This window comes from Temnothorax americanus, unplaced genomic scaffold (genome assembly GCF_048541705.1).
Source record: "Temnothorax americanus isolate GAGA-0224 unplaced genomic scaffold, ASM4854170v1 Scaffold12, whole genome shotgun sequence".
Classification (NCBI taxonomy): Eukaryota; Metazoa; Arthropoda; class Insecta; order Hymenoptera; family Formicidae; genus Temnothorax; species Temnothorax americanus.
The window spans coordinates 1,580,214-1,603,416 of NW_027509253.1; the positions used below are offsets into that span (position 1 = coordinate 1,580,214).

General features: G+C 43.4%; 5 protein-coding genes across 18 annotated transcripts in view; 2 read left to right on the plus strand and 3 right to left on the minus strand.

Moving 5' to 3' along the window:
• The window catches only part of LOC143893308 (uncharacterized), a 47,168-nt gene extending 41,402 nt beyond the window's left edge, over positions 1 to 5,766 (minus strand). For 3 of the 9 annotated variants that reach the window (XM_077398530.1, XM_077398528.1, XM_077398534.1), the window contains exons 1-2: positions 5,078 to 5,764; positions 1,525 to 2,074 (exon numbers count right to left, since the gene is read on the minus strand). In XM_077398530.1, the coding sequence (XP_077254656.1) occupies positions 1,525 to 1,777 (253 nt within the window). In that variant the 5' untranslated portion in view covers positions 1,778 to 2,074; positions 5,078 to 5,764. Of the gene's footprint in view, positions 1 to 1,524; positions 2,100 to 5,077 lie in introns of all 9 variants that reach the window. The other 6 variants (XM_077398531.1, XM_077398536.1, XM_077398535.1 and 3 more) reach the window with 4 other exon arrangements.
• Positions 5,767 to 8,415: 2,649 nt separating this feature from the next.
• LOC143893317 (E3 SUMO-protein ligase NSE2) lies at positions 8,416 to 10,264 on the minus strand. 2 transcript variants are annotated; one of them, XM_077398563.1, is made up of 6 exons: positions 10,240 to 10,264; positions 9,977 to 10,094; positions 9,231 to 9,394; positions 9,065 to 9,158; positions 8,780 to 8,969; positions 8,416 to 8,710 (listed from the first exon to the last, which is right to left on the minus strand). In XM_077398563.1, the coding sequence occupies exons 2-6, from the start codon at positions 10,053 to 10,055 to the stop codon at positions 8,611 to 8,613; spliced, it is 627 nt and encodes a 208-aa protein (XP_077254689.1). In that variant the 5' UTR covers positions 10,056 to 10,094; positions 10,240 to 10,264; the 3' UTR covers positions 8,416 to 8,610. The 2 variants fall into 2 exon arrangements, with proteins under 2 accessions (XP_077254689.1, XP_077254688.1); XM_077398562.1 differs by lacking the exon at positions 10,240 to 10,264 and having other exon boundaries at positions 9,977 to 10,231.
• Positions 10,265 to 12,451: 2,187 nt separating this feature from the next.
• Kyat (Kynurenine aminotransferase) lies at positions 12,452 to 16,496 on the plus strand. Of its 5 annotated transcripts, none has more exons than XM_077398547.1 (8): positions 12,452 to 12,592; positions 14,135 to 14,268; positions 14,389 to 14,539; positions 14,747 to 14,983; positions 15,055 to 15,298; positions 15,382 to 15,548; positions 15,624 to 15,974; positions 16,063 to 16,496. In XM_077398547.1, exons 1-8 carry the CDS (start codon positions 12,551 to 12,553, stop codon positions 16,117 to 16,119), a joined length of 1,383 nt encoding a protein of 460 aa, XP_077254673.1. In that variant the 5' UTR covers positions 12,452 to 12,550; the 3' UTR covers positions 16,120 to 16,496. The 5 variants fall into 5 exon arrangements, with proteins under 5 accessions (XP_077254673.1, XP_077254677.1, XP_077254674.1 ...); XM_077398551.1 differs by lacking the exon at positions 12,452 to 12,592 and adding an exon at positions 13,131 to 13,421; XM_077398548.1 differs by lacking the exon at positions 12,452 to 12,592 and adding an exon at positions 13,833 to 13,960.
• LOC143893346 (CIMIP2 protein CG18335) lies at positions 16,420 to 19,327 on the minus strand. The gene is made up of 7 exons (XM_077398604.1): positions 18,982 to 19,327; positions 18,671 to 18,809; positions 18,380 to 18,476; positions 18,076 to 18,251; positions 17,853 to 17,979; positions 16,819 to 17,104; positions 16,420 to 16,566 (listed from the first exon to the last, which is right to left on the minus strand). Exons 1-7 carry the CDS (start codon positions 19,032 to 19,034, stop codon positions 16,497 to 16,499), a joined length of 948 nt encoding a protein of 315 aa, XP_077254730.1. The 5' UTR covers positions 19,035 to 19,327; the 3' UTR covers positions 16,420 to 16,496.
• Positions 19,328 to 19,551: 224 nt separating this feature from the next.
• The window catches only part of LOC143893309 (uncharacterized), a 33,953-nt gene continuing 30,301 nt past the window's right edge, over positions 19,552 to 23,203 (plus strand). The window contains exon 1 of the mRNA XM_077398538.1: positions 19,552 to 19,877. Coding sequence (XP_077254664.1) covers positions 19,800 to 19,877 — 78 coding nt within the window. The 5' untranslated portion in view covers positions 19,552 to 19,799. The remainder of the gene's footprint in view (positions 19,878 to 23,203) is intronic.

The window sequence follows — 23,203 nt, forward strand, 5'->3', positions numbered from 1 at the left end:
GATACCTTTATCACTTTAGTTTCTAAATAGCAGAACGCGAATTAAAATAAAAAAATCAAAGATAAAAATATTTTTCTCGTATTATATTTTTATCTTTGATTTTAATTTAAAAACTAAAATGATAAAGGTGTCCAGACATAGGTCTTAAGTATCCCGGCATTGGAACGTTTATCTTAATTCTCGTTAAAAGAAAATCTCTTTAGGAAATTTAGCATTAATAAAAATGCGTTTGAGAAAAAACGCGGTATAGATCAGAATCATTATTTATAAACGCGCAAAAGATACGGAGATCATTTTATACCGTCGATTATTATGATCATTGCTGCCGATTACCACGTTTTCCACGCTCGCAATTTCAACGCTCGAGCCTTGATCGAACCTTGATCGCGAGAATAACCGGTCGGCATTGGTCGCGGCATTAATTATACGTACGGAAGGAAAATTTTTGCATCGTCCGCAATGACTTCTCGGAGTCTTCTCAGACTCCGCTCTGCCGCCTCGTCTACTACGCTCTAGATATTGGCGGCGAGGCCGATATCATTATCGCGATTTCCAGCGGCTTAGAAAACGGATCGGCTTTGCATACAGATCGCCCGTTAATGACACGCTGCTTTCTACTTAAACGTGGGTGAGAGGGACGTTTAGAAAAACCGTGAGCGTCCCCGGACTTCCGTAGATGTGCAGCTCACATGATCGCATCGTCGTCGATCCTTATGTCGATATCGAATTCAATTACAATCTAATATACATATAATGTGTTTTTTTTTAAGTGTCGCATTGCGCGTAATTGATATTTTTTATGATTAACAAAATAAGGATGATTTGATGTATATAAACATACTCTTACATCAATATTCAGAAATCTTATTTGCTACAAAATGTTTTAAATCTTCCCGGTCTTATACATAGATTCTTACAACGCATGCTGTACGCATCGTAAAACATTTCCTTTCCCAAGCTACACGAACATGATTTCGAATTGAAAGGGTTAATCGCTTAGCGTGACAAGCCGCGAACGGCGACCTAGATCGTCATAATCGCAGTTAGATTTGCGTCGAAGAGTGATCTAACCTCGGATCTAACAGTATCCCGAGCTGTTGTTCTACGCCCGCTCGGGAATTCACATCACGCAGTCGAGAGAAGGAGGAGGAGAAACCGATCGTTTCTTTTCCGCGTTCAGGATTCCCGAAGAGATTATCATATTTCTGCTCACCGAGGCAAATAATTGCAAATTACAAATATAAATATGAACGTGATAACGAGGCACGATGGATGGTTAAGAAATATTAAATTAAAATAAATTACGTAAACATATGTTAATTAATACAAGTGAAATTTATTACCATTGAGATTCGCTCGTAAATGTCAAAACTAAAATGCCGTATGCCTAAAATGTCGAGTTGTACGTGTTAGGATACCGAACGCGCGAGGGTACGTTAGATGTTAAGCATGGAAAGAGAGTGCATAAGCGTGTAAAGAAAGAACGGGAAGCGAGTGGGAACGTACGAACGTTAATGTACGAACCATTAGCCCGTAGATCCTCCAAGTGCGCCGGCTGAAACTGGGAGTGATGCTGCAGCTGGAAGCCGTAGGCCGGAAGCCATGGATTCGGTCCGTTCACCAGGTCCATGTCGGCGCCGGACTCGACGCAATCGAGGGTCAAGGCCGCCGCCGGGTCCTCCTCCTCCTCCTCGTCCGCGACGGAAATGACCGCGGGGACGACGGCGACGCTCGTCGGTGTCAGCGTCGCCGTCGCGCTCGAATCGTTCCCGCTCATCGTCGCGCGACGACGACGACGACGACGACGGTCCCTCGCCGATCCGTCGTCCACGATCGGCACCGACGATCGTTAGCCGCTCCGACGAACTGCGAACCTCCTTCCCGCCTCACCGTCATATCCCACCGCTACGAGTGCGGCACCGGAAGCCGCGCCGCTTCTTCCCGACCGGGGGGGTACGGCGTGCCGACCGACGACCGACCGCGCGGTGTCAGATTCGGCACGATTTCGGCATGATCCAGATACGGACGTTGAACCCTGCTCTTCCCTTCTCGGCCTTGCACGCACTTGGGGCGACTGAAACGCAAACGGGACCGATTGGCTTAATCGAGAGATTAAGTCTATTTTTAGATTTTTCAGAAATATATCGTGGGGAGCAAGCAAGCAAGTTGGTCATATCGTTCATTTTGCCGACTCTTCGAGAAATTTGGAATAAATCTTTTCTTCGTAAGCATTAATTCCTGGAATTGTTTTTTGTATCGGGATATTCTTAGATCTGACTTCATGGTCTTTCGAGACTTCGCGATGCCTTCCCGTGCGAATTCCTTGGCCTTCGAACTTTCGAGAGATTTAAGATCTCAGGATTTATAAGATCCATCTGAGGAACGCCGCGAGACCTCCGCGACGTCTAAGAATGTTAAGACTTCTACATCCTTGACTTCCTTGAACCCCGGGGGCCCCTCAAACTTTCTCCGATGGAACTCTCCGGACGGGGGAGGGGGACACGAACGAGGAGGAATTCGCGATGGAATTTCGTTCGCGATTCATCGGCCGGGAGGAATCGCGAGTACTCCGAGCGAGTACTCGGGAGATGAAAGGAAGATACGCGGCGCGATAGGGGCACACCTTAACGAGCGTGTGTACCCCGAGCGGGCGTTAATTATTGCCGCGAGCCGCGGATTTACACGACACGTCGGCGAAGGGGGAATCCCCCACGCTGCTGGTGGGAGTTACGGAGTTACGTTTGTGTGTAATTGGATAAAGATCGGCTCGGGGTCGTCGCCCTTGCCTTCCCTATTATACTGCCGTCGACCCTTTCCTCGCGCGATTCCACGGGCCGGCAGAAATTTTATTACCGCCGTATTTCTTTCGTTGAGGCAGACCGAACGGCTTAAGGCCGATGCACATATTGCACATAAGTACGGCGCGCTCTCGATGATCTTCCCCGATAAATCATCACAAAGGAATGCCGGGTGGTAAAGGGCTTGAGAAATACGCAGAAGAAAGTCGGGACTACAAATTGCTGCTAAGACTAAAAATACAAAAAAAAATTAATCTCGATTATGGATTTAACTATGTAAATTTACTGTTTCTAGAAAGAGCTGTGTTTTAAACCGATAAAAAAATTGGCACGTGCAGTTTACTGAGTTTAGAAAAAATATACAAAGTTCACACAATATTATTATTAGACTACCAAGATCCAGTCCAGACCGTAAATATTTTTCTCTCTAATTGATTGTATATTATAACGGTCCTGTTTCATTTATCATACTTAATTTTGAAAAAAAAAATTTGATTTGATTTAAGCAAACTCTGCCAACATTCTTTTGTCTAACGTTGATTTTGTCATGTCAAACGGCAACAAAAAAAATTGTGTTTTAAAAACCGACAAATAATCGGCGTGCAGTTTGCCGAGTTTAGAAAAATGACACAAAATTTGCACAATATTATTATTAGACTACCAAAGATCCAGTCCAAACCGTAAATGTTGTTTTTCTCTCTAATTGATTGTATTATAGGTATTATAACAGTCTTGTTTCACTTATTATTATTAAAAAAAGTAGTTTGTGATTTAATTTAAGCAAACTGCCAATATTCTCTTGTCCAACATTGATCTTGCCACGTCGGACGGTAATTTTCGGTGATAATACGCACCAGATAAGTTTCGTACATCCGCGAAGAATAAAACATCCGCGAGATATCGGGTAAAAAAATTTCTCGCGTATCAAATCGCAGGAAGTAACTATTTGATACACGTGGCCCACGTGCACGTACACACATATACTTAGCTGCGCGCGATCATCGAGAGCGAGGTAAACAGTGCGAAGAAAATTCCTGGTCGATCTCCGTCTCGTCTCCGCTTCCTCCATCCAAGCGGGAAGCGCCGAGCGCGATCCCGATCGAGAATCGAGATAATCGACCGTTCACACGGAACGCTCCGGCAACGTCCTTGGCGGAATTATGTCAAAAGCGTAAAAAGTACCGCGATCGCAAATCGCAAAGGAGAACCGGAAACCGTTCGCCGATGAAGGAGCAAAGGACGCACGACTCATTCATATTATACTACGCCATTCCATTTTTCACCAATATTTCTAACATATATGGCGTCTCGCGAGATTTATATCTTTCCTCCACACTTTTTCTCTCTTTCCATTCATCGCCGATTACCGAAGCTGAGCTTGATCTTCTCTCAGGCATCGCGATCGCCCTAATCGGTACTCCGACACCCCGATCGTGCGCGTTATCGGAGCTTGCAAGATGATTGGAGTAAAGCGTAAATATCGATCGGATAACGATCGCTCCGGGAGGATCGTTTGCCTCCGGCGGATAAACCGCGTCGCGGAAAAAATCGCGAGACAGGCGACTCCGAATCGCGCTCTCTCTCCGTCTCGCACCTTACGCATCACCGTGTAATTTACGGCACGCGCGTCTGGCTATACACGCGCGGACACTTTCACTTTACGTAACTTTATTCACGGCGGCTATAAGGGCGACGAACTTTGACTACCTCGCGCCGAAATCCTTCCCAGGCGTCGCGAGAATCCCGACGTTGAATCCTCTCGCGTCTCTTTAAACTTTAAAGTAAAGTTTCGCAGAAGGCTTTCCCGAGTCTCTCGACGATCTAAGAACGGCGTAAATTCTGAAAGCTTGAGAAAAGAAGAGAGAAAAGAACTATAAAACAAATCGATAGCGCGCTCGAGGTCACAAGAATTCCAAAAATTCGAGAATTTCAGACTTGCAAAAAGTTCACGGGAGTCCGAAACGACCCTGAGGGAAACGAAGCGCGAGATAAAGAGAGAGAGAAAGAGAGGGACAGCTGTCATCGAGAGAGATCGCGGCGAGAGAGAAAAAGGGAGTCGTAGATAGGATGCGCGTAAACAGACGCAATCGACAATCAAGAAAAAGAGAGAAAGAAAACGGCGTGTGTGTGCGCGCGCACGCGCGAGAGAAAGAGAAAGAAAAAGAAACGGACGACGCTAGGCGCGCTAGGCGCCGATAGACGAGGACGCAGAGAGAGGGAGGCGTGTACTCCGCGCTCCGGAATTCTCGCCGGGGTGCGGCGGCGCGGCGGATATCTACCTGTCAGCGTGCATTCCACGATCCCACGATCCGCGTGCCGTCGCGTCGGCTCGGCGCGTGGCCGCGCGCACGTTTCCGCACACGCCGTGTGGCGCGGCTCACACACGCTTGCTCGCACAGTGCTCGCGCTCGCGCGCACGCCGCGCGTTCACCGCACTCGGGACTCTCGGAACGCGCTCCCGCACACGCGGCGCACTTCACTCTCGTCGTCAGTCACTCCCCTTTGTCGCGCCGCGCCGCGCCGCGCCGTACCGTACGCCGCCGTGTCACCGCGAGGGCGACGTCTCGCGTACACCCGGTGACGTGCCGCGACGCGTGAATATGGCGCGCGCACTCGCCGTCGATCACCGCGGAGCTTCGATCGCACGCGCACCTCGAAGCGAAGCCTCGGCCCTCGCCGAACACGACGACCGCGACGGGAAAACGTGGCCGCGTGAACCGTTCTCGAGATCCCTCCCCGCGTGCTTTCTTTTCCCCTCGCCGCGGGACATTCGACTCGGCACTCGGCACTCGTCCCGTCCGCCTCGTTTCGTTGCCGCTTTTTTTGTTTTTATCTCGGCGACGCGAAACGCGACGGCGAGCGTGTATCTCGTGCGTGTACGGCGCGCGCGGCTCTCCGGAACCGGATCGGAACGAGACACGACTACTCGGCTTTAAGTTAAGCACCGCGGGGTAAATACTACCACAACGAAACGCCGCGCCGCCGCCTCTCTCGACCGCGTTGCGCGGCGGCCGCGCCGGCCAATCCCCACCCGAGCCGCGCCACCACGTGGTACGCGCCGCGGCCAATCGCGCGCCGCGCTGCCGCTCAATGACGGCGCGATGACGGCGTTCGCAAAGCCATCTGACGGTTGGATCGCGCGTCGCGTCGAGGTCCAGGCCCCCTCCCCCTCCCCGACTCCGAGCGAGTTCGCCCGCATCGATTGATCGCAATTGGTCGGTCGTTCGATCGCGCTTGGAGATGAATGCTCTGCTCTTCGACTCCTCGTCGCGATACGCACAGGCACACAGCTTTTTCAAATCCGATGCTTCGAAAATATTTATCTCATAAAATTAAGGTAGAAAACTCTGATATTAGATTTCCACAAGTAGAAAAGCATCTGAGAAATTTTCATTTTTTTTTTTTCAGATTTTTTCATAATTCTCAATTTTCTTTTTCTGAGAAAATATGAAAAACTTTTTTTCGTCAGGGCAATGCTTAACAACGGACGAGCATGACAAGCACATTATAAGCTTCCCTCCGGTTTCAGTACGCGAGACCGTAGGCACGTCCCGACGAGGTGAATTTCAAACAAACGCGCAGCACGCTTACGCGACTAGAATCGCTAACGAGCCGCTTTCATGTCGCGCGAAGCGTATCGCGCTCCTAATGAGATTCAACGACGCACTGGTATCCCGCACTGGTATCCAGCCGTCCGAATGAATCATCGGCTCGTTACATCATTATTTGCTTAACTCTTGAAATTATACACGCTCCTGTGCGACTAAATTATCTAAATAAACACGAGATATTTATTTTCGAGATAAATCGGTTTCTCGATGATGTCACCAATTTGTGTCGCGCACGCCTTTTAGAGAAAGAAGACGGTACGCGTCGATCTTCGATCGATCGTTCACCTACGCGATATCCCGCGGCAACGACTCAAAACGTAGAAAGAACTTATAATCTTGCTTAATCCCGCGGCCTTGAGTTTGTCTCGATATTCGGTGTCGGTGACCTGGGGAAAAAAAATCTCAATTCCGGATCCGTCACGCATTCGTGCCGTTCACCCGAATTGCCGTGACCTTTCGAGTTGAATTTCGGCGCCCGTCGGAGCTGTCGATCATCGAGCACCCTCGGTCTCTACCCCGCCACACCTTAAGCGAATATCTGACGAACGTTTAACGCAATGGACGATATTCTACGAATAATTCAAGCGACTCATATAGAAATTCATAGAAATTTATTACGACGCAGCGCATCGCGCACAATTGGTCTCGTTCGCTGTGGAATATGTCGCTTATTCGCGAATGCTCCTCCTTCTTATCTTGGAACTCTGAGTTCTTAGGCGAGCAGAAGAATCAGTAAACTTGCGTCGAGGACCATCATGGGGAATATCGCTCGATGTCCGTCGCGACGGGCATCTTGAGAAGCAACGTTTTTCACCTCGGTCTCTGAAATTTTTTTTTTACAATAACGTGAGACCAGCGAAACGCTCGGTCGAGGCTCGCGTCGTTGGGAAATCGGTATAACGCTAGAGTCAGCCCTTATAAATGCGCAATGTTTTTTGTAGCAGAATATTTTTTAAATAAATAATGACTGTTTAAGGAATCCTAAAAAAATATTTAAAAAATTCTTTAATTTAATCGCTGGGCGATTGTTATACAGGATTTCCGGGTGTCTGTCATCGGTAGAGAGAAGAAAAAGAGAAGATGTGCTTTCCTCTCGCCTCGACGCGTCCTCACCGTATTCATAATATTGCGACGGTTCCGTCGGCTCGTCCTCGCACTCCTCGGTGGCCGATCTGATCCTCACAGCTTCCTGTCTCTCACGTTCATCGGCCTCACTTTCGAGCGGCACGTAACCGGATCTCGCTACGCGATTCCTGGCGACGACCTAGAAAACGCGGCAAAAGTTTCGTCCTTCAACACTAACCATAATCGTAGACCTCGGTGGGTTCCTCGTTCACCGTTTCTTCCTCGTCCTGCTCCGCGGTCTCCTCGTCGGCGCCCTCGTCGTCGAGCTTGTCTTCCACGTCGTGCTGATTTTCCTCCTCTTCCTCCTCCTCCTCCTCCTCTTCTTCCTCGTCCTCATCTTCGTCGTTCTTCACGGCCGACGAACGATAAGGTCTGCCCTCGTCGTGCTTATTTCGAGGTCGACGGTGTCTTCGCGCGACGTTGTAATCGTGGCTGCGGTATACCTGCTTGGCCCTGCGCGGATGTTCGAGAAGACGGCGTTGCGACGGCTGCATGAAATCTCCGTAAAACACGGGCTCTACGTATGAAGCGTGTCCGTGGATGTTTTTCGTAATTACAGCCGACGCGTGCGATCTCGGAGAGTCCCAATCGGCGCCATCGCCGGCAGTACGAATGCCCGATAGAATTAAAAGCGTCGATAAAAGAGCGAACGTGAGCATAGCACGAGCCTTGTCGTTATCGATCATTGGCGACGCGACTGAACATAAACGCAACTTAGATCAATTACACGCAATCGAAAATCGAATATGTATATACACAGAATAGCGAAACGATCGAAGTAGTTTTGTTACACATATCCATTTGACACGAACAAATATACCATCTCGTCTTGCAGCCATACAAGTATAACTAGGACAAAAAAAATATATTGCTCAATAATATTATATTTTATAAAATATATTTTTTAATCTATATTTTGTAATCAAAATTTAAATTCGACGATGAAACTTTACAAGATGTAACGAAGGTAATAATTTTCTTAATACAAAGTACGAGTATACATGTACGCGGTATGTACATTCGATGAATCTAACACTATGCGTCCACAGCTTTTATTGTATCCATTGCTCTCGAATTTAAGCAGGATTTCTCTCCAGGAACGTTTTCGTCACAATGTCGGAGCGACAGTGACTTAAATCTATGTAATCCAAGCTGGTGCAGCCAACCACGGGACATCTATAAACGCAAACATAATAAATCCTGTAGCGGCACATCCCGATATTTGGCATCGCGCGAAAAACGTACCTAGTGTTTTTGTTCTTTTCCAACATCGCGACAAGGCTTTCTCTGTCGTACACATGACCACAGACTGCATTTCTCACAGGATCGGTCATTCTGGTCTTCGAGATCGGATCAATCACATTTATTTCGCTGCCCGTCAGCCGCAGATCGGCGTCCGTGTCATCCGCTCCGTTATTCGATTCAGCTTTATTTGCTAGGAGATTCGAAGATCGTTAATCTTGGAAAGAAGTATGTGAAGAAAAACCTGACAAACTTTCAGTGATCTGGGATCTCCATTTCAGTCGTTACCTTGAAGCAAACCTTCGATCTGACGATCATACTCCAGCAGCCTGTTGTCTTCCAACGGATTAACTTGGATGTTGGATATAGCCTTTTTATATTCCTATTACAAACAATAGCAAGGGCAAATTTCGAAAATCACACTAATAACTCTTTGAGTAAAGGCGGTTGTTACTTTCGTGATGTGTTTCACGTCTTTTTCCGGCTGGAGCTCAGACACATATTGCATCTGCTCGCTGATTTTATCCGCAGCCTTTATTCTCGCGAACTCCGTACAGTTCTCTATCAAGACCTCTCTTAACTCCTTCAACTCCTTGTGCATTTCCTCATCGTCATCATCTGAAACACATATTTCGTTTTCTTGCGAGAAAGAGACGAAGTGTCTTAACTTAGCCGCGCTTTCTCTTGAAACGAGATACGAGCGTAAGAGAGAAAAGCAAGGGAAACGTAGGAGTGCGGAGAAAAACACTCGGAAGATTCCGACAAAGAAACGAGACACGAAAGCGTCAATTTAGTCCAGACATGGTCAACCTCGAAGCAACAGGCTCGCTTGACCATGCCTGATTTAGTCGCAAGGGCAGACCAAGACTATTCGATAGGGGATAATAAGAAAGAATTATTTCCGAAATAGTAAATGCAGATCTTAAACGGTTGCGGAGATACACGGCTCAAAATGGGAGGTAGAAATTCGCGAAGTCGCAACTTCAACCCAAACTTATCGCTAGATACAATTTAATAATTTATATAAGATACAGTTTCCGAATTAAAGCGTGGTTTAGGCAAAAACACTTTTCACAGCGTGCACAACAGAGAAGAAAGACATCGAATTACAATATTAGAATGATATATATTAATCCGTCCTTAGAAATAAATTGAAACTTTCGTACCGTTCCCTTGTGAGCGTGTTCCTTGGAAACTTACCGCAGTATTTAATAATATTCCCCGCCGTTCTCACGAAACAATCGTCGAGGTCTTCTACCATTTGCGCGAACTGTGCCATTTTCGTATAATTTTATCCTGGTCCGTGATCCCGACCGATCTGATGAAAGACGAAAATTGATGAAGGTGAAGTGGATGAAGATATCGATACCAATAACCGGTCAAGCTGGGATTTCGTCAGAGAGAGAGAGAGAGAGAGAGAGAAAGGCCAAAACCATCCCGGCCTTTTTTGTTTTTTGTGGAACCGTCGAAAACCCCTGTGACCTGTACACTACCGCCAGTGCATCCATTTTCGAAATTAGTACTACGTAGCCACGTTCATTTTCCGACACTGCCGATAAAACATCACGCTACATCTGCAAACTGCACGGACGCGCACCAAAATGATGTTTTATCGGCAGTGTCGGAAAGAGAAAAAAGAGAGGGCTATATATTTAACATTAACATATAAATATATAAAATAAGTTAATATTTATCGATACACGTAAGATACAAATATTAAATTGACCCTGTGTGCTGTCTGGGTTATTTCAAGTATAATAAGGTATGTAATCTCAAGAGAACGAGCAACAGTTAAGTATCTTGATGACGACGGTTTATCGTCTTTTATACGGTATGCGCGATCACCGCGCTGCAAGAACGATCGCGACGAAATTTTTGCAAACGATACAATTTATATAATGTTAATTTTCTATAAAGTAGAGATTAGGAAAAATAAAAAAGAGCACATACAAATAAATTTGAAACATTTGTAAACGTAATGAATTACATGAACGAGCGACGCGCCGTTGAACGTGTCGCGTACATTGCGCGCCGGCGCGCCTCTACCGGCGTACAGTCGGGGGAAAGAAGTCGAACGCGATTGGCTAGCGAGTCGAGCCCCCGGATCCGGCCAATCACGTTCCGCCGCTCCGAGCCGCCGACTCGGCGGCGCGGCGCAGCGGCGCGGCGCAGGCAGCGGCATACCGGACGCCTGAGACGCCATCGCCGTACTAGGCGCGACGCACGACCGTTGAACGTTGAACGTTGAAACCTTCGAAGTCGGCGTGCGATCGATCGTTCTTGTCGGTGAGCGGCCTTGCCGCTTGTTTTCTTCGATGTTCTCGGAGTACCGTTTACCTGCGGGAATATCTCATTCGGTCATTCTCCCGGTAAATTTCGGACAGTTGTGAAGAGCGTTATTTCGTGCTCCGTGCTGTGGATGCTGTTTTTCGGAACGCGCTTTATCCTGCGATTGGCACTCCTGCTCCTCGTTTTGGCGGGAATAATCGACTACGCGCTCAAAAATTCGTAACGTATCAAGTGTCCGTCGTCGGACAGTGTCGGAATGAATGTGCAATGTCGTGTGAAATTGTGAATCGCTCGAGGCGGAGACGTCGAGGCGAAGGTACGGCTATTATTGTGATTACGTGATTTATTGTGAGTGATTTGCAGTTTCGTCGTGCATTCGCGGGGGCGATAATCGTTCGTCTCGCGGTCTCGTCATATATCTGGACTCTCGAATATATATAATGTCGTGCTTTGACATTATATCCGCTGCGCCGGAATTGTAATGCGACCTATCTCCGATTTTTTTCGAAGGGGGAAAAGATGAGTGACAACGTGAAACCGTATCGAGTGCGATTCAAGCGATAGCACGCGCCGTGATGCAACACCAGTTCGTTAATATTTGCCGCGTAAGTTAACGATCCGCGACTTCTCGTTGTGCAAAGTATTAATAGTGCAGTTTTACATCCGCGAGTGTTCCCGAGTGTTCCGTGCGGTGAGAGTGAGAGGAGGAGGCCTGACGTCGCCTGAGAGGAGGAGGAGGTCTGAGAGAGACATCGGGCCCCGGCGGAGCAACTGGGGGGTGAGTATATCGTATCTTTTATCTGCACAAAGTTAATAGTTTTTCCTCATTTATTCAGAGTTTTATTTCGATAAGCTAAAAATAATTAGAAAAAAATAAATTGTTCAAAATTTTATAGAAATTTATTTTTGCAAATATGTAATAAATAAAGTAATGTAATAAAAAAAAAAGTAAATGGAAAATAGATAATTATATCAGAGCGAATCTAATGAGTAAAATTATGTGTATCCTTTGAAACATTAATCATTTTCTCAGCACCTCTTTAATTTATATATCTTTCGTTTTTTTGTTACAGTATCGTCGTAGCTACGTGGCCGACGTACTCCGCCCGTTGCGCATCGGATCGGTGAGTGACGAATGTTTTATAATAGCAAAATATTTGAAAAAACTACAAGATATATTTGAGACATTTAACTACGAAGGACGAAAGTTGTATCTTTTCGTCTCGCGTTTATCGCGCGAAATCGACGCGCGTTCCAAAAATTCACTTGAAGCTGCCGGTTTACGAGAAATTATACCTTGTCGATGCCGCGCGCGCGGTTGAAAACGCGCGCGAAACAGCCACTATATGGGACTATGGGAGGGAAGGGGAGATTCGACTGCGACGATCGGCGGTCGCCAAAGTGAACAGCCAAAGTGAAAGTGGTTGACCTTTGTCAACTCGTTGCTACATTTCGTTTGAATTGAGAGCATATACTAAAACGAACATGTCCGTCGTGCGAGGCGTCACGGTTCTCTTCGTGCTCTCGGTAAGTATAACGCCCGTTCCAAAATGATAAAAAGGAAGATCGGAACAAACGATGGCGAACAAGAGTCAAACGCGCTTCGCGAAACTTCGAAAACGGAAAACGGAAAAACGCGACGATGACGGTATACGGGTGTTTCCAATCAAAATCTCCCTCGCGGTCGCGCGGTTGTTCCGGTAAGATATTTCCGCCATATGTTATTTCGTGCCACGTATTTCCTTTTATTTATATATATATCAATAAATCAGGTCAATCCCGGGAGGAGTGTCGGCGAAAATGGCGGAGCTTATCGGATTGTCGCGCGCGCGCGCGCTTTTATTCGACGCGCGATTCAAATCGATTTCAATTTTTCCGAGAGCCGTCGACCAATGGCGTGGATTCACGTGTCACGCGCGTGTCCGTTTTAATTACCGTATACTCTTATTTCCCCGAATCCGCGCACTTTCGTCGGACGACTTGTTGTTGTTGCACGAGTTCGGCGGAAATTCGTCGTCTTGGCCATATCGACCCAATAGACTGATCGCGAGGATCGGGTGTCGTTATCGTTATCAAGAAGAAACCGGAAGTTCGTCGACTTGCTCGCGCCCGCTCCGTTTCTCGCTTTGCGTTCGTCCCGTTTATTCGAGCTTCGATTGCTTCGTCGTTTCATCTCGCCTAGCGCGACGAATCAGCGAAATCAAGTACGCGCGTGCCTTTTCTATTTCTCAACGACCTTCACTCTCGCGACGACATATGTATATACCCCGTTCCGCTCTGGTTAACTACAACAACTTGTAAAATCGGTTAATCGAAATAATTATAACGATTACGCCCATTTCTATCGTCAATACAGGTAAACTTGAATTAATCTTATTATTGGTTTAACTTTATGCTATAATATATTTATCTTTTTCTAATTCCTTGAAAAAATTACAATAATAAGTTGCAGTCGAAGATAGTCAAATTATTTACAAGATAAAAATTATAGAACACGGCCAACGAACAATCAAGCAGATTATGTTAATTATTGGCAAGGGTTAATTCAACTGACAAAATCACTTGTCTATTAGATTAATTTTATAATTTTCATTTGACTTATTCTTTATTTTTTTCTAATTCTTCCAACTAGATAAAGATGAAAAATAAGTTAAACTGAGATTCAAGTTAATTTACATTTGATAGAAATGAACATTATTGTTATTAATTTACGAACGATGCGTTGGGTTTGATTAAAAATAGCGACATCTTGTTTTCGCGAAAATTAACTTTCCCGCCATAACGGATTATTACATAAGCTTTTATCATCGTTCGCGATAATTTGCAGTATTTGCAAAGCAAAAATATGACGACAATTGTTGCGATAATTTACACTCCAGCCAAATTCGTGAGAAGGTAGAGTTCAGTTAAATGTTAAATTTAGTAGAGTTCCGTATTCCGAGTTGTATGTATGTATATCTATATTGACAAACTTCAAACATCAATTAAAATAATAATTATCGTGCGCAATTAAATTAATATAACAGGACACGATTTATTTGAAGATATTGTGCTTGTGTGCGCCTCTAGATGCTAACGAGAGCTTGTTTCTTGGCGACGAGTAAGACCGCTTCATTCAGCACAGTAAAAAATATTAGGAGTATCGCCGGAATGTCGAAGTTTGACTTACCGAATCGTTTGAAGGGCAACGAAAAGTCTGTCTGGTAAGTAAACGTTACTTTATATAGTTATACATATATATATATATATATTTTTTATACAAATAGCAATAAACAGACTCACGTTGAAACGGTATCGGTTATTGGTTATGTTTGTTTGGTTAGGGTCGAATACATCCAGCTCGCTCTGCGGTACAAGCCACTGAACTTGGGTCAGGGCTTTCCTGACTATCACGCACCGGAAAACGTGACGAATGCCTTGGCCGCTATCGCCAAGAGTGACAATCCTCTTTTGCAACAGTATACGAGAGGATTTGTAAGTAACGGATATTCCAATCGTTGTGACTTTCGAATAACCTCGCACGCTTCTTATTAATTTGAATAATTTTTTAAATAAAACATTAACGCAATAATGTTAATGTAATTTTAATTATTATCAGTAACTAGCAATGATAATAATTTTATCTTATCTATCCGTTGTATGATGAATTTTGTTACCAATGTAAATATACGAATGTTGCAGGGTCATCCAAGATTAGTGAATGCAGTTGCAAAGTTTTACTCCAAGCTTATTGACCGTGATTTGGATCCGAACAAGGAAGTGTTGATCACCGCTGGTGCTTACGAAGCTTTATATGCCACTCTGCAAGGTCACACTAATCCCGGAGATGAGTGGATCGTTATTGAACCCTTCTTCGATTGTTACGTACCTATGGTGCAGAGTGCCGGAGGAATACCCAGATACATAGCATTAAAACCGGTAAGAATTTTGAATAATAAAAGCAAGGAATAAGTGTTTTGCATTAGATACATAATATTACCTTTTCGCAGAAATCTACATCGGGCACGGTCACCTCTGGCGATTGGGTGTTCGATAGGAAAGAAATGGAAAGTCTCTTTAACGAGAAAACTAAAGGTATCGTCCTCAACACTCCGCACAATCCCATAGGAAAAGTTTTTACGCTGGACGAATTACAATTTATTGCTGATCTCGCGAAGAAATGGAACGTGCTTGTGGTTTCTGATGAGGTTTACGAGCATATCGTTTACAAGCCGTACAAACACATAAGAATCGGTAAGAATTGCCTGACAAAATGAGTCATACGCGATATAGAATCCCTAGAAGAACATCTAAAACAAATTTATTATTTTAATTAGCAACATTGCCCGGTATGTACGAACGTACGATCACGATTGGATCAGCGGGCAAAACGTTCAGCGTTACAGGCTGGAAAATAGGTTGGGCTTATGGACCAGCAAATTTATTGCACAATCTGCAAGTTGTACATCAGAACACCGTGTATACCTGTACCACACCGACTCAGGTAACGAATTAAGCAAAATTTTTCTAATTATTCTGTTTATAAACTTTACTCTGACAAATTGTGGTTTAATTGCAGGAAGCGGTAGCTATCGGATTCGAATTGGAAATGGAACGCTTAGGGCAGCCGGAATGTTACTTCCACAGTCTGGCAATGGAATTATTACCGAAACGCGACTTTATGGCTAAATTTCTTCGCGAAGTCGGCATGATACCAACGATACCCGAGGGTGGATACTTTATGCTTGCTAACTGGTCCGCGTTGGAGAACAAAGTGAAACTGCGGGAGGAGACGGACGAGAACAAGGACTACAGATTCACCAAGTGGATGACGAAGAACGTCGGTCTTCAAGGTATTCCTCCCTCGGCGTTTTATGGTCCTGAACATAAAAGTCTAGCGGAAGACTATGTGCGGTACTGTTTTATAAAGGTAAGCGCGTGCCGACTCGCTAAGGTAAGTGCAATAACTTTGACAGCAAATGACTTCGGCGTTTGTTAAATATCGAATATTTTAACAGAAAGACGAAAATTTGAAAGCAGCCGCCGATATCTTGAAGAAATGGGCGTCCCCATAATTGAAACTATGCATATGTATATATGTGTATGTATATTTGATGACTATCAATAAGTTTCTTGCACACTGCACTAATTTTTCGCGTAGCTTTCGTACTGCTCGAATACGTTAGGTGTGTAAAAAGTTCACTTGATACGATTATGAAGGAATTCTAATTACGCTGACTTACTGCAATTTTTATACATATTTATCGCCTAGAATCGAGGATGAAATTTATTCCCGTTATATTTGTGATATTAAATTTATATTCATCCGGATATATCTGGATATTGTAAATTTTTATATATTTTGACGTGACGTATGGTTCAATTAAGTGGTTTTGTGGTCAGTATGATTGGCGGTAATCGATTGAATAAACGATATTGTTGCGAAGATAAATTACAGGTCGAAGTTTCTTCGAAGCCATAGTTTCACGTCTCTTGAATCAGCTCCGAATGTTTTACCGCATCTACAAAGTAAAGATGTTGTTGAAAAAACTGTGATGTTTTTTATATTTAAATCCTCGGATTCTCTAATTCCTGAGTCCTGTTTCCTCGGACTCTCATTCTTAAGATCCAATTCCTCATTCTTAGATCTTGAATTTTTAAATCCTTAGATATCTGGGTTGATATATTTTAGGATCCTCCGATCCTCATATTTATCCTCATATTCTCATATAATCTAATTAGTTGTGTTTAATTAATTAATTAATTAAACTTACCTGAACACTGCTCCGGGAATATATCCAAGATAGTTCGGTAATATCATTCCGACGTTTTTATGGTAGATCTCAGTGGACTGAACAAGTAACGGCGGATCGGGATAAAGATCAGTCATTATTCTATATTTTGTACCCTTTCGACAATTTGCGAAACTGTATAATACGTTATCAGATGATGGGACGATTGATATATCGGAATATGTGTATCCGTGGGGAATATGAGTCGCGTATCCTTTACAAAGTATATGCAGTATGACGACAACGTATATTTTTCTTTCAAAAGTGTCTGGCGTATTTTTTTAAATTATATATATTTTACAAAAATATATAAATTAAAGAACTTTTTGATGTTTTTGCATAAATTAATTTATATAAGATTATAAATTGTTTTAATATAAATTTAATATTAACTGATTAAACACTTCATTCAATTATATTACTGATTGTAAGGTAAACACGATTTTACAATTAGTCGCTTACTTTTCGCGTTTTCGCGGATGAACGAATACCACACGGGATTTTCGTTGTCTGGAAGTTTCATTTTATTAGATTACTATTAGTCGTTTGGAAACCGTATTTTTGGGAAACGAGATACGTTTATGAACTGCGAATTATGACATTCAATGACAGAAGATGTTAATTTACAGAAACAATTGAGAACGATACTTCATTAATATAGAACATACAATTACTTTGTCGTTCTGCAATAAATTTGATTTAACAAGTTATAACAAACGTTTACCTTAAGCCGTGATCAAACTATATACAGATTGGGATTGAGATTGGATTGAAATTTGACCAATTAAAGCAAAGTTTGCTAAACCTGAGAAGTTATAGTTTTCTTTATTCTGATTGATTAAATTTCAACCCAACCCGTATTAGATCACGGCTTTAATGGTGATAAGAATTTAAAATTTTATTGATTAAACTGTTTTGTATTTACGCAAATATTATTCGACAAATTTAATTTAATTTTTTTATATTTTATATAATTTTTTTTTTAATATAATTTAGTAATTTTTTTTTTTTATTTCATATATAAAACAAGGATGTATAGCTTTCCGATATTTCGCACTTCTTGTCTAATGGTAAATTGTTCGTCGCTGTTACATATTCAGGTCGCACAGTGAGCAAGGGCAATTTAAATTGGGTTTTAATTAGCTGTAATAAGAATTAAATTATTGAAAATTAAGATATTGCTCTATTTTTAATTCTCGATATCTTTACGATTTTATGGTAGCTCTTTTTTTCCCTCACCAGACGTTCCTCCAAATTCCTCGGCTCGGCTTGTCCACATTGCACGCCGATCGTCCTCCTCAGGCGATCCAAAGCCGCCTTACTCCGCAATTGTTGTCGCTCGAAATCGGCGAAACCTTCGGTCGCGCGCACCGCGTATCTTTGTCCGAGTCCATCGTTCGTTCCCGGTACGAAACCTAACGCAATGTTCAGTAATCGGTTGAATTACAAGGAAAACCTGTTCCGCGGAGACGCAAATTCGTGATAATTTTCAGCGCGTATCGAAAGTTTGTCCTGATAACCGTTACAAGGAACCGATAAGCACCCTCGTATCCTGGCAACATGGGGTGAACGAAAAGGGGATCGGTCCTCTTGAAACGAGTATTGACCACTCTTATATCGCTCTCGGACGGTCGCCATGCCTACGCAAATGTTGTTCCGGCAACGGATAAAAAGTTATTTTTAGGATACACGCGTCGTAGAATAATTGAGATATATTTTTTTAGGAAAATTTTGAAAGCTTCTTAAGTTACATAAATTGTCTTATCTTGTATAATCTTATCGTTAATTCATTTGCCGCGTTATCGTTTAAGGCTTAGCGTTGCGAATCGTTCACCTCGTAATCTTCGGCCGCACAATTCGCCAGGACGAGCGTTCTCGCATGGTTAATCGTAGGATCGAGCAGCAGTTTATGCGTGGCTTTTGCATATGTTTCACCGCAACTGAATCGGTACTGCGGACAATAACCGGAATATCTGAAAAGCATAGCCGCGCGATTTTCTTGAAATTCGCAAAGCACTCTATATGCGGCACCGTCACTCCAAACTTACAATTAGCGTAATGAATTATTGGATTATTAAGAACAGTTATTAATTATTTGTAATACAGATTGATTATTATCGATTTGTACAGGGGTTAACTTTCTACCCTGGAATAAAATGAGGTTCCGCCGTTGTTAATAATTCCATTTCAGCAGTCATTTTGTGAAATTAATTTCTCCAAAAAAATCCGACGGGGAAAGAGCAAATTACAGCTTTACATTTTGCGTTAAGGAAACATTTTCTCGCCTTAATCTGTTAATTTAAATGCATGCCATATCGTACATACAATTGAAATTCTGGCGTTACTTCACTCGTTACGAGCCTTTTGCAGCTGCTTTCGTTGAGTGAGAAATTAATGCGGGTTGAGAGATAATCGACCGGCAAAAGGGGAAATAGGGATGACGAGGAGTGAAAAAGAGAAAGAGAGAGTACTTGTGATAGAGTAGGGAGGGACACGCGTTGCGTACTTAACGGGGGAAGGTGCGTGATATTAGAGTTTCGCTTTCCAGTTTTCACGGGACCACCGCGACGGTAGGATGTTCCGTTCAAAAGTGCCTCTCGTGTAATTAAAATCTTGAATTGCTCAGCATCCGATATTTGTGTAAACGATTTAAACTGAGAGAAGAGGCTTGCCGGTGATTAGATAAAAACACAGGGAGCGGAAGTAAATACGTTCTTGAACGAAGATAAACTTCGGAAGAGGAAAAGTGATTTACGATGCGAAGATAAGAAGACTGTTTTAATTGTCGAAAATACTGTCGAAAAAGATTGATGATACAACGATGAAATAATTTCACGCTAAATATTCGTGGAGTGTATAGTGTTGCGATTGCGTATCTTTTTTTATGTTTAAAACGGTGATGGAAACGAGAAACTCGCTGATTACGCGTTAATAAATTATTCAGGAAAGGAGAGGCGAGAACTATGTGGTTCCGTCCAGAAATGAGTTCCATCTTTTACGTCGAATCCGACTGCGAGACTGTAAAAGTGGCTAAAAATGAGGTAAACGACTTGTTTATGCTTAAGCAGCTAGTGACATTTTAATGAGACTGCAGGCTGACTGATAGCAATTAATTGCGTTCCTCGATATTTTGTTGACGACGGGAGATAATGGGAAAGGGGAACAAGCGAGATAGAAAGGTAGGAGGAAAAAAAGAGCGGTAGAACGTGATTTTCGGAAAAGTGGAAATTCCACCTACACTTGTGCGAAAGCAATGATAATAATAGCGCGTAAAAGGAAAAGTGAAACTTGCGGAGGTAACACTTAACGCCTGGCCACGTTTATGAGTTCTCCTGATTTCGACAGCGAGACGAGAGAGTGGAAAAAGTCATAAAATTACCCGCATCGCGAATATTTGATTCTGCACCTTGTTGAATTTTTAATCCATTTGTTTACGTAACGTAATGCAAAATACAGAACTGCTGGCGTAATGAAAAAAATTAGGTAACGTTCTGTGAATGGTTATTTTTCAATATTCATGCCTCGATAAATATTGTTTTACAAGAAAATTTCGCGGAATTTCATTAAAATTAATATTTCGAATTAATTAACGTTTTATTTTCTTTTAACGCTTAATGAGTCATTAATGGGAATATTATTCAATATCATTAAATATTTAATAATATTCGCGATGCTGACTCATTAAACACTAATCATATACTTTCAGAGGATGGGTCATGACCTGGCCAGGTGTAGGTATATACCAGGTGAACGAAATGCAGTTGCGCGCACGCGACGAAGATAGTAGTAATTTTCTGCGCTTTTGCTTGGCGTTTGTTTCGCGTCCCCACAACCGGAAGCGACGTTATCACGTATTACTTGCTGTCAACTCGTGGTGTAGATGGAGGACATGTAGCGACAGATATACACGAAACATATTACATTGCGCACAAATGATAGTCAGAGATTTAATTTTAACGTTTTTAACCAGATAGTCATGAGTGTCGTGCCACTCTTGCGTCATTCTAAAAACGCTGGATTAACTTTAAAAATATCACGTTTTCTATACAAAACTGATAATATATAAATACCTATAGAATTCACATTTTGTTAATTAAAGTAGAAAAATGGTACTTTAATTGACTACTCGAACGTCTCTCCTCGTCGTGCTGTACGAAAAACGTCGACGCTGGCAATAAATTAGCAGTCGCATATCAATGCGCAGATCGTTAGTCTCGGTGAATCAGAAGGTTAATTTATTCATCCTTCACGGACTCTCTTAATTAGAGCTCACCGCGAGCGAATCTATAAATATAACACGATATAGGGATGGATTAACTTTTAAGCTCTCGAGTTTGTTCTGCTGTCGCGCCGACTTTTCATATTTAAAGTATCTAAATACGTTTAGAGATGTTCTTCCAGAAAATTGGAAGATAAAATTTAAAGAATAAATTAGGTTTACTTATCGAATTAGATTAAATTACATCTGGGCCATCGTTTTATCGTCGACAGAAAAACGCGAAACGGAAACCACGAACGCGGAAGTGACTATAACGCCGCAATGCGCGCAGAAAGTTTGTCGACACGCGAGCATTTCCCTGAATATCAATCATTTTCTCGGGGCTTTATAGATAAAACGACTTGATTCCCTGGGCATGTTGTCCTTCGAACAAAAAGAAAGACATTGAATCAGCAATGCTACTATTTTCTATACATATTCTCAATTTAACACTATAATTTTCAGAAAGCTAAAGCAGAGAAATCTACCGTTAGAGCATATATTGTTAAAGTTGACTAGCGTTGCTGTCAAAATTAAAAAACTCTATCGTCTATTCTTTTGATACTGAAAATTTTTCGAGGGATCATGAAAATAGATTGGACAAGGAAAATTTTACGAAAGTTCCGAATGATATCCAAAGAGATTTCCACATGACGCAGCACGGTTCGTGGCACGCGCTGTGAAGCACGGAGTGAGTCACTCGCGTCCCGTATACCGCGTGTGTATCACGATGGAAAGAGGGAGGAAAGAAATACATGGGGTTCCCCTAATTTCGTCACTTTAATTCCGCCTCTTGCATACCAATGGCTTTCAAACGGGTTGCGTCCGATTGTATTCGAGTATCCGACGACGCTTCTTGCCTTGAGTATATCTGGAGTTGCGCACATCGCCGTACGAACAATGAGGCGACCGCGAATGTGATGCGAGTCACGCCGTTCACGCGGATGCATCGAACGCGTGCGTACGAACAAAAGGCTCGAGAGGACGCGGGTACAACGCGCGATGTGCCACCGGAGGATGACGAAGAGAACGGCGACATCGTCGAGAAACACGCGCGTGCATAATTTATGCTCGCGCGATACAACGTTCGTCCGCATATATAATTTACGGATCGTCGAGTCGACCCCTTCGTCCCCAGCTTCGATTTTGTCCCGTATATTTCACATGACGTGAACTGGAACATTGATTTATGTGGTGACACAATCTGTCGACGTGATGACAAAGTAATCTAAGCGAGTAGTTGAACTCAATAAGAAAACACGCGACGCTTAATTATGACATTAATGAATATATGATAGATACTTATATGAACAGATGCGCATATATTTATTTCTATTTTACACACAGCACACGACCACTATGAGAATCTCTAAAATGCCTTTTATTTAAACTCGTCGATCAAAACTCAAAGTTGATCTCTCTAATTTAGTGGAAATGAAACTTGACGGAATTTTCATTTTTCAATATTTTCGTAATGAGCCGTAAGAAACTGCTGGAAAATAAAATGACGAGTGTGCCGCCGCGACGCCACGGAAATCAATCTGTTTCCAAGGTGGAATTCTTTCCGGCGACTTTCTCACACTCGCCGCGGTTCCAACGTGACCGCATTCCGCGGGGAATCCGCCTATTATCGGACGCAATACTTGGACCGTATTCCGCGAGAAGGTGTGATTTCGCGAGCGATGCCATCAGCGATCGCGCGATCCCGATTTTTTCAGGCCGCGTCGGGATCTTTAAATTCCACGAGGTATATTGCGTGGTATTTCTCCAGGAACAATGATGATTAAGGGCCGGGGAGATTAGAGGAAACCACACCGGTCGGGATGCGGTTAACGGTTTCACCTTTACCGGAGAGGCCCTTGCACTCCTCGGCTCGGCGCGCGTCATAAGGAATGAGCGATATTAACGTTTATATATATACATGCAGGACGCGCGCGGTCGTTTCCTTCTGCCTTCGTGACTCACGCGCGCGCGCGTCTGCTGATCTCCTCTGGCAGACTTTATGGCGTTGGAAGCACCGTAATCCATAAACCCGCGCCGGTAGAATCGCGGCGAACACGACGGACGCGCGTCGTTAAAGCCGCGAGGGATCGCCAAGGCGCTGAAAAC

What these genes read in the sequence shown, in the direction of transcription:
- LOC143893317 (XM_077398563.1), bottom strand. Translation starts at nt 10,055, where the DNA reads ATGGCACAGTTCGCGCAAATGGTAGAAGACCTCGACGATTGTTTCGTG. An exon ending in GAATATTATTAAATACTGCG is followed by an intron (nt 9,395 to 9,976) that starts GTAAGTTTCCAA and finishes TATGTGTTTCAG; the next exon opens with ATGATGACGATGAGGAAATG. An exon ending in GAAAAGAACAAAAACACTAG is followed by an intron (nt 8,711 to 8,779) that starts GTACGTTTTTCG and finishes TTGCGTTTATAG; the next exon opens with ATGTCCCGTGGTTGGCTGCA.
- Kyat (XM_077398547.1), top strand. Translation starts at nt 12,551, where the DNA reads ATGTCCGTCGTGCGAGGCGTCACGGTTCTCTTCGTGCTCTCG. An exon ending in CGGTTCTCTTCGTGCTCTCG is followed by an intron (nt 12,593 to 14,134) that starts GTAAGTATAACG and finishes GTGCGCCTCTAG; the next exon opens with ATGCTAACGAGAGCTTGTTT. An exon ending in GGCAACGAAAAGTCTGTCTG is followed by an intron (nt 14,269 to 14,388) that starts GTAAGTAAACGT and finishes TTGTTTGGTTAG; the next exon opens with GGTCGAATACATCCAGCTCG.
- LOC143893346 (XM_077398604.1), bottom strand. Translation starts at nt 19,034, where the DNA reads ATGACTGCTGAAATGGAATTATTAACAACGGCGGAACCTCATTTTATT. An exon ending in GTGCGGCCGAAGATTACGAG is followed by an intron (nt 18,477 to 18,670) that starts GTGAACGATTCG and finishes ACATTTGCGTAG; the next exon opens with GCATGGCGACCGTCCGAGAG. An exon ending in TACATCCTTGTTTTATATAT is followed by an intron (nt 17,105 to 17,852) that starts GAAATAAAAAAA and finishes AAAATACGCCAG; the next exon opens with ACACTTTTGAAAGAAAAATA.